The sequence below is a fragment of the Oncorhynchus mykiss genome, chromosome 5 (assembly GCF_057628025.1).
Source record: "Oncorhynchus mykiss isolate SJ-2025 chromosome 5, ASM5762802v1, whole genome shotgun sequence".
NCBI classification, from domain to species: Eukaryota; Metazoa; Chordata; class Actinopteri; order Salmoniformes; family Salmonidae; genus Oncorhynchus; species Oncorhynchus mykiss.
This window is the reverse complement of record NC_143026.1, coordinates 8,587,209-8,597,500: the sequence shown is the minus strand read 5'-3', so window position 1 is coordinate 8,597,500 and position 10,292 is coordinate 8,587,209. Positions and strand designations below refer to the sequence as shown.

General features: G+C 42.8%; 1 protein-coding gene across 1 annotated transcript in view; it reads right to left on the bottom strand.

The window, feature by feature from the left end:
* The window catches only part of slc27a6 (solute carrier family 27 member 6), a 49,528-nt gene that overhangs the window by 16,991 nt on the left and 22,245 nt on the right, over window positions 1-10,292 (bottom strand). The window contains exon 5 of the mRNA XM_021601559.3: window positions 5,039-5,233. Within this exon, the coding sequence (XP_021457234.3) occupies window positions 5,039-5,233 (195 nt within the window). The remainder of the gene's footprint in view (window positions 1-5,038; window positions 5,234-10,292) is intronic.

Here is a 10,292-nt window from a genome sequence, read left to right as displayed (position 1 = left end):
GTGTATATATATATATATATAAATAATGACAGGTACAGAGTGTGTGTGTGTATATATATATATATATATAAATAATGACAGGTACAGAGTGTGTGTGTGTATATATATATATATAAATAATGACAGGTACAGAGTGTGTGTGTGTATGTATGTATGTATGTATGTATGTATGTATGTATGTATGTATGTATGTATGTATGTATGTATGTATGTATATATATATATATATATACATATATATACATACATACATACATACATACATACATACACATACACACACACACACACACACACTGTACATACTCTGTACATCATTTTGTGTTGGCATACAGCCCTTACTATGTCAATGTGCAGGAGGGTACTTCAGCTGCCATGTTGTTTAAATCAGAGTACTTCAGAAAGTATGTTCCCGATTCTGGTGGCGTAGTCGGCTGAGCATTGGCCTACTAAGCATAGGATTGTCGGTTCAATCCTTGCTCTGGCCACCAACCCCCTCCTGACTTTTCAAAAATAATTAGGTTCCACCGCCACACACAAGAAGTTACACAAACTGAACATGTGACATAAATATTCCAATTGAAAGAGCAAAAAAACTCTGTAGGAGACTAGGAGTAGCTAGTACAGTAGCTATACAGTACTGCTCAATTCAACTTGCATTGAATCTAAATGCATATAGGAGATTCCTTTCTCGTCTCTGCAACATGACATTCAAACTCCAGCACTCTGCACCATTGATCTCCTCTCCCTATAGGTTTTCTTTGTCACCTCGAATGCCCCCTGAGATGTAACAGTGATTACAATGCCTACCTAATGCAGCATTACTTAACCTATTCTTTATCAAGCTGGCTAGTCTTAGCAGTCTAAGAGGTGAAGTCAGGTAGCCATGTTCTTTTTTTATTAAGTACATAAAAAAAAAATGATATGTAACTTTTTGTGGGACCCAACCAAATTCACGTAGAATCTGAATTATAGATATGTCATTCTCATTGAAAGCAAGTCTAAGAAGAGGTAGATCTGTTCTATTTCTATGCTTCCCGTTCATAAGTTTTGTTTTTGCGTCTTTTACTTTGGGTTTTGTAAACCAGCTTCAAAACGGCGAAAGAAAATACAATATTTGTGGTTATTGAAAATATATTTCACAGCGGTTTAGATGGTACAATGATTCCCTACACAATGAGTGCTCGTTTCGTCACATAAACTGGAATTAGGCGAATTTTTGAAACCAGGAAATGGTGTAGCGATTTCTGTACCTTTAAGTCCTTGTCTACCCAGAGATCTGCGTTATGAGGACTTCAGTGGACTCAATGACCAGTAAAGATGGGCAGTGCTAGTTAATCTATGTTATGTGTCGTAACCATTGTTATGTGATGCTTAACGGTTTAAAACAGTGGTTCATAAGTCTATTCCTTGAGGGCATGCAGTGTCTCTTGTTTTCATGCTTTCGAATAAATCAAGTTGCAGAAAGGCTTGAGAATCAATTTACTTGGTTTGGTTGGAAATAATTGAATTATTTTGCAGACAGTGAAATAACAATGCCCTCAAATACCAGAATGGTCCATCCTTCCTACTTTGAAGGAACCCCTGATCCTCAGCTAAACTACATTGATTGTATTAATTAAATGCAGTTCAATTCAATCATGTCTTCAGTGATTACCTTGAAGGAAGGAAGGAAGGCTTTCCTATTTGTATTTGAACTGAGCCCATGTTTCAGACAATACCGACTCCGCTCTCTCTCTCTACAGTGTGGAGGGGAGAGAGCATTAAGGGCGCTTAGGGAGAAGTCAGGCATGTTTTAAACTAATATGGCTCACCTCAGAGTAAACCCAGTAATCTTTGATCCTTGTTGGATGAGTGCCAGAAGCACAGCACACATTGACACAGATAGTGTGACTGTTGCGTGTCTGACACAGATACAGACAACAGACCAAAGATACACACACCACACACAAAAAAGTGCCTTCTGGAAGTATTCAGACCCCTTGATTTCTTTCACATTTTATCTTATTCTAAAATTAAGGAAGAAATCCTCAGCAATCTACCGTACTCACAATACCCCATAATGACAATGTGAAAACAGGTTTAGACATTTTTGCAAATGTATTAAAAATAAAAATCTTTGCTAAGAGACTTGACATTGAGCTCAGGTGGATCCGGTTTCCATTGATCATCTTTGAGATGTTTCTACAACTTGATTGGAGTCCACCTGTGGTAAATTCAATTGACTGGACATGATTTAGAAAGGCACACACCTGTCTGTATAAGGTCCCACAGTTGACAGTGCATGTCGGGGCAAAAACCAAGCCATGAGGTCGAAGGAATTGTCCGTAGAGCTCTGAGACAGGATTGTGTCGAGGCACAGATCTGGGGAAGGGTACCAAAACATTTCTGCATCAATGAAGGTCCCCAAGAACAGTGGCCTCCATTCTTAAATGAAAGAAGTTTGGAACCACCAAGACTCTTCCTAGAGCTGCCCAAACACCCAAACTGAGCAAATGGGGGATAAGGGCCTTGGTCAGGGAGGTGACCAAGAACCTGATGGTCAGTCTGACAGAGCTCTAGAGTTCCTCTGTGGAGATGGGAGAACCTTCCAGAAGGACAACCATCTCCACAGCACTCTACCATTTAGGCCTTTATGGTAGACTGGCGAGATGGAAGCCCCTCCTTTGTAAAAGGTACATAACAACCCGCTCAGAGTTACCCGAAAGGCACCAAAAGGACTCTGACCATGAGAAAATATTCTCTGGTCTGATGAAACCAAGCTTGAACCCTTTGGCCTGAATGCCAAGCATCAAGGCTGGAGGAAACCTGTCACCATCCCTACGGTGAAGCATGGTGGTGGTAGCATCATGCTGTGGGAATGTTTTTCAGTGGCAGGTACTGGGAGACCAGTCAGGATCGAGGCAAAGAAGATTGGAGCAAAGTACAGAGATCCATGTTGAAAACCTCCTCCAGAGCGCTCAGGAACTCAGACTGGGGTGAAAGTTCACCTTCCAACAGGACAATGACCCTAAGCACACAGCCACTCAACGCATGAGTGGCTTCGGGACAAGTCTCTGAATGTCCTTGAGTTGCCAGGCCAGAGCCCAGGCTTGAACCCAATAAAAACATATCTGGAGAGACCTGAAAATTTCTGGGCAGCAACACTCCCCATCCAACCTGACAGAGCTTGAGAGGATCTGCAGAGAAGAATGGGAGAAACTCCCCAAATTCAGATGTGCCAAGCTTGTAGCTTCACACCCAAGAAGACTTGAGGCTGTAATTGCTGCCAAAGGTACTTCAACACACAATACTTATGTACGGCATTGATTTGTTTTTATATCTTAATACATTAGCAAAAATATCTAAAAACAAGTTTTTGCTTTGTCATTATACGGTAAATTGATGTCATTAGGGGGTATTGTGATGTCATTAGGGGGTATTGTGATGTCATTATGGGGTATTGTGATGTCATTATGGGGTATTGTGTGTAGATTGATGAGTAAAAAAACAATTTCATCCATTTTAGAATAAGGCTGTAATGTAAAAAAGTCAAGGGGTCTGAATACTTTCTGCACACACACACACACACACACTCACTTTTCATTATAGCCCTGGACAAACACCTCAGTCACCTCATTGAGGGCCTGATTACTGAACAAGTAGATTTTTAAAAATGTTTTATATTTAATCTTTATTTAACTAGGCAAGTCAGTTAAGAACAAATTAATATTTTATAATGATGGCCAAACCCTAACCTGGACAACGCTGGGCCAATTGTGCACCTCCCTATGGGACTCTCGATCACGGCCGGTTGTGATACAGCCTGGAATCGAACCAGGGTCTGTAGGGACGCCTCTAGCACAGACGCAAGATTTGAGTTGGGAAACACTGCCCTACCCTACATAATGTGTACTGTTGGGGTTACTGGAGGACTGGAGTTGCAAAACACTGCCCTACATAATGTGTGCTGTTGGGGTTACTGGAGGACTGGGTTGGGAAACACTGCCCTACATAATGTGTACTGTTGGGGTTACTGGAGGACTGGAGTTGGGAAAACCTGATTTTAGACACAGCCCATCATTGAAATTGCTAAGGGGACAAATTAACTTTTAAAAATCACTTTCGAATTTAGAGACTACTCTAATATTCTGGATCCAATGTTCAGTCAAGGCCAGTAATAATTACAATTAAATATATAATAATATATATAATATATAATATAATAATAACTTTCTTTATTAATGTTATATGATCTCTCTGTGTCTGAGTAAGTGAGTTCCTACTAGGATGAATTCCATTGCATTCAATGCCCTTGTTCGGGCCAGGTTTCAGTTAGTGTGAAACCTTGAATCCAGCGGCAGTCTGTTTGTCCTATCATGTCAACTCGTCACTCATTGTCGTGCCAAATGTCTGGCTTCACAATAAGCAATGGAGTTTGGAAGAGCACAAACATATCTGGGACCATGCTATCGCAAATCAGCAGGTTGGGCTTATCTTTCAAATTGTAACCAAAATCAGAAATGACGATTTACGATGCACAAGACAACAGTAGACACACACAGACAGATACTCTGTCAGGATATCAAGGGGGTTGCCATGTTGGGCTTGATAACTTACACTGCAGGCCACATTAACAAAAGCCACAATTGGTTTTCCATATGACCCCATTGGGTTGCCAAGTTGGGTATATTAACATAAACGTGAGACATTGGCTGGTAAAAAACAGACTAAGGGCTGGTTTCCCAGACACAGATGAAGCCTAGTCCAGAACTAAATGAGATTTTCCATCGTAAGAGTTTTTTCCCTCCAGGACTAGCCTTAGTACGTGTCTGGGGAAACATGGGGGCCGATGTTGGGCATGATACAATCAGTGTTTCCCCTAAGATCTTTTTCAACAGCAGCGCACCGCTGCTGCAAAAAGCATAAAGGGGAAACACTGATCAAATACATAGTTTGTCCAGAATTAAATTTGTTCCAACGTAAGCCAGCTTTAAAATTTCCATACAATGGGTTGCCAGGTTGGCGAAATGTTTTATATTTTTTTGTAACCTATCACCTTGTAGAAGAAGTTGGAGCGGCCCACAGCGCCGATCTTGCCGATGTGGTTCATGAAACACAGGTTGCCCTCTGTGGAGCCGTAGAGCTCGCACATTCGGATCTCGCCGAAACGTCGGTGGAACTCCCGCCACACGTCCTGCCGGAGCCCGTTTCCCACACCCATGTGCACCTTGTGCTTCTTCTCCCCCTCGGCCTGATGGGAAATGGAGTCAACAGCATGTTAGATACAAGCAGAGCACTCCTCCATTTAAAACTGACAAGTGTAAATAATATAGCATGGTTGACAATAATATACAGTATATGGCTCAGTTGTTAGAGAACGGTGCTTGTTCGATTCCCACAGAGGACCAGTTTGAAAAAGTATGAAAAATGTATGCACACACTACTGTAAGGATAAGACCATCTGCTAAATGACTGAAATATATATATATATATTATATATTATATATATATAATATATATATATATATATATATATATATATATATATATATATCAAATGTTTTTGGTCACATACACGTGTTTAGCAGATGTTATTGCGGGTGTAGCAAAATGCTTGTGTTTCTAGCTCCGACAGTACAGTAATATATAACAAGTAATATCTAACAATTTCACAACACATACCCAATACACAAATATCTAAGTAATGTCATTAAGACTATCCACATATGGACGAGCGATTCAAAGCAGCAAAAACTGAGTAGGATAGTATAGAATATAAAGTTGACGTCGAAAGTTTACATACACCTTAGCCAAATACATTTAAACTCAGTTGTTCACAATTCCTGACATTTAATCCTAGTAAAAATTCCCTGTCTTAGGTCAGTTAGTATCAACACTTTATTTTAAGAATGTGAAATGTCAGAATAATAGTAGAGAGAACGATTTATTTCAGCTTTTATTTCTTTCATCACATTCCCAGTGGGTCAGAAGTTTACATACACTCAATTAGTATTTGGTAGCATTGCCTTTAAATTGTTTAGCCTTCCACAAGCTTCCCACAATAAGTTGGGTGAATTTTGTGCCATTCCTCCTGACAGAGCTTGTGTAACAGAGTCAGGTTTGTAGGCCTCCTTGCTAGCAAACGCTTTTTCAGTTCTGCCCATAAATCTTCTATGGGATTGAGGTCAGGGCTTTGTGATGGCCACTCCAATACTTTGACTTTGTTGTCCTTAATAATTTTCTAACCTCATGATGGCATCTATTTTGTGATGTGCACCAGTCCCTCCTGCAGCAAAGCACCCCCACAACATGATGCCGCCGCCACCCCCATGCTTCACGGTTGGGATGAGGTTTTAAGCATCCCCCTTTTTCCTCCAAACATAACGATGGTCATTATGGCCAAACAGTTCTATTTTTGTTTCATCAAACCAGAGAATATTTCTCCAAAAAGTACAATCTCTGTCCCCATGTGCAGTTGCAAACTGTAGTCTGGCTTTTTTATGGCGGTTTAGGAGCAGTGGCTTCTTCCTTGCTGAGCGGCCTTTCAGGTTGTTAATATAGGACTCATTTTACTGTGGATATAGATACTTTTGTACCTGTTCCTCCAGCATCTTCACAGGGTCCATTGCTGTTGTTCTGGGATTGATTTGCCCTTTTCACACCAAAGTAAGTTCATCTCTAGGAGACAGAACGCATCTCCATCCTGAGCGGAATGACGGCTGTGTGGTCTCATGGTGTTTATACTTGCGTACTATTGTTTGTACAGATGAACGTGGTACCTTCAGGCTTTTGGGAATTGCTCCCAAGGAAAAGCAGACTTGTGGAGGTCTACAATTTTGTTTGAGGTCTTAGCTGATTTCTTTTGATTTTCCCATGATGTCAAGCAAAGAGCCACTAAGTTTTAAGATAGGCCTTGAAATACAGCCACAGGTACACCTCCTATTGACTCAAATGAAGTCAATTAGCCTTTCAGAAGCTTCTAAAGCCATGACATCATTTTATGGGATTCTCCAAGCTATTTAAAGTCAACTTAATGTATGTAAACTTCTGACCCACTGGAATTGTGATACAGTGAATTATAAGTGGAATAATCTGTCTGTAAACAATTGTTGGAAAAATGACTTGTGTCATGCACAAAGTAGATGTCCTAACCGACTTGCCAAAACTATAGTTTGTTAACAATACATTTGTGGAGTGGTTGAAAAACAAGTTTTAATGACTCCAACCTAAGTGTATGTAAACTTCCTACTTCAACTGTATGAGATGGGTAGTGCAAGTTATGCAAATGTTATTAAAGTGATTTCAAGTCTATGGATTCCAATCTAAGCCTTTTTGTAGAAATTGCCTGTGAATATGACGAATAATTGGTAATAACGTTACAAAATGCTTTAGGAATATTCTCAATACTTGAAGTCATCAATGTGGGTTATTATTTAGCCGTGGTCTGTATTCCTTATACTGGCTCAGTTTTTAATTGTTTCCAGTCTCCTCTGGGAAAAATATTGTTTTAAACAAGGAAGTCTGAGATTAACTGAGGTTAAATAAATGAAATAATACTGTGGAAACAAGTATTTCAATCAAGGAGGTCGGTTTTGGTGGGAAGAGAGCATGACTGAAATGGTTGAAAAAGACCAATGGCTCTGCGGTGAAGATTCCCCTATGTACAGATTATTATTATTTACCTTTATTTAAGTAGGCAAGTCAGTTAATTAAGAACAAATTCTTATTTACAATGATGGGCTACCTTCTAGGCAGATTTGCTAAGAAAAAGCCATATCTCAGACTGGCCAATAAAAATAAAAGATTAAGATGGGCAAAAGAACACAGACACTGGACAGAGGAACTTTTCCTAGAAGGCCAACATCCTGGAGTTGCCTTGTCGCGTTTTGCGGGTACTATTTAATGAAGCTGCCAGTTGAGGTATATGTTTCTCAAACTAGACACTAATGTACTTGTCCTCTTGCTCAGTTGTGCACCCGGGCCTCCCACTCCTCTTTCTATTCTGGTTAGAGACGGAGTAGTACACAGCATTGTACGAGATGTTCAGTTTCTTGGAAATTTCTTGCATGGAATTTGTCATGTTGTCTTGTCTCTGTCCTTTCCCTTCACCCTGTCTCCCTCTGCTGGTCGTGTTAGGTTACCTTTTCTCCCCCGCTTTCCCCCAGCTGTCCCTTGTCTCCTCTAACTACCCATTCACCCCGTTCCCCACCTGTTCCCTTTTTCCCTCTGATTAGGTCCCTATATCTCTCTCTGTTTCTGCTCCTGTCCTTGTCGGATTCTTGTTTGTTTGTGTCATTCATGCCTGAACCAGACTGTCGTCATGTTTGCTGTAACCTTGTCCTGTCCTGTCGGAATCTGCCGGTCCATCTGAGCCTACCTATGTTTGGTAATTAAAGAAGCTCTGTTTAAGTTGATTCGCTTTTGGGTCCTCATTCACGCACCGTAACAGAAGAATCCGACCAAGAATGGACCCAGCGACTTCGGATCCTCTCCACTCAGCCGTCGAGATCCAGGGAGCGATGCTAGGCAGACACAAGCAGGAATTGTCTGCTGCTCGACATGCCGTTGAGACCCTGGCCACCCAAGTCTCCAACCTCACAGAACAGGTTCACCATCTCCGCCTCGATCCACCGGCCACTTCCAGGGCTTTCGAATCTCCGGAGCCCAGAATCAATAACCCGCCGTGTTACTCTGGGGAGCCCACTGAATGCCGCTCGTTCCTCACCCAGTGTGATATTGTGTTTTCTCTCCAGCCCAACACTTACTCCAGGAGCACTGCTCGTGTCGCCTACGTCATATCTCTCCTTATTGGACGGGCTCGTGAGTGGGGCACGGCAATCTGGGAGGCAAGGGCTGAGTGTATTAACCAGTATCAAGACTTTAAGGAGGAGATGATACGGGTTTTTGATCGATCTGTTTTTGGGGAGGAGGCTTCCAGGGCCCTGTCTTCCCTATGTCAAGGCAATCGATCCATAACAGACTACTCTATTGAGTTTCGCACTCTTGCTGTCTCCAGTGGCTGGAACGAGCCGGCCTTGCTCGCTCGTCTTCTGGAGGGTTTCCGCGCAGAGGTAAAGGATGAGATTCTCTCCCGGGAGGTTCCTTCCAGCGTGGATTCCTTGATTGAACTCGCTATTCGCATTGAGCGACGGGTTGATCTTCGTCACCGAGCTCGTGGAAAGGAGCTCGCGCTCTCCGTCGCCTCCCTCTCCGCATCACTACCATCTTCCTCTGCCGGCTCGGGTGCTGAGCCCATGCAGCTGGGAGGTATCCGCATCTCGACTAAGGAGAGGGAACGGAGAATCACCAACCGCCTCTGTCTCTATTGCGGTTCCGCTGGTCATTTTGTCACTTCATGTCCAGTAAAAGGCCAGAGCTCGTCAGTAAGCGGAGGGCTACTGGTGAGCGCTACTACTCCTGTCTCTCCTTCAAGATCCTGCACTACCTTGTCGGTCCATCTACGCTGGACCGGTTCGTCAGCTTCCTGCAGTGCCTTAATAGACTCTGGGGCGGAGGGCTGTTTTATGGACGAGACCTGGGCTCGGGAACATGACATTCCTCTCAGACAGTTAAAGGAGCCCACGGCCTTGTTCGCCCTGGATGGTAGTCCTCTCCCCAGGATTCAGCGTGAGACGCTACCTTTAACCCTCACTGTTTCTGGTAATCATAGTGAAACCATTTCTTTTTTAATTTTTCGTTCACCTTTTACACCTGTTGTTTTGGGCCATCCCTGGCTAGTTTGTCATAATCCTTCCATTAATTGGTCTAGTAATTCTATCCTCTCCTGGAACGTCTCTTGTCATGTGAAATGTTTAATGTCTGCTATCCCTCCTGTTTCCTCTGTCTCTTCTTCACAGGAGGAGCCTGGTGATTTGACAGGGGTGCCGGAGGAATATCACGATCTGCGCACGGTGTTCAGTCGGTCCAGGGCCACCTCTCTTCCTCCACACCGGTCGTATGATTGTAGTATTGATCTCCTTCCGGGAACCACTCCCCCCGGGGTAGACTATACTCTCTGCCGGCTCCCGAACGTAAGGCTCTCGAGGATTATTTGTCTGTAGCTCTTGACGCCGGTACCATAGTCCCCTCCTCCTCTCCCGCCGGAGCGGGGTTTTTTTTTGTCAAGAAGAAGGACGGGTCTCTGCGCCCCTGCATAGATTATCGAGGGCTGAATGACATAACAGTGAAGAATCGTTATCCGCTTCCTCTTATGTCTTCAGCCTTCGAGATCCTGCAGGGAGCCAGGTTTTTCACTAAGTTGGACCTTCGTAACGCTTACCATCTCGTGCGCATCAGGGAGGGGGACGAGT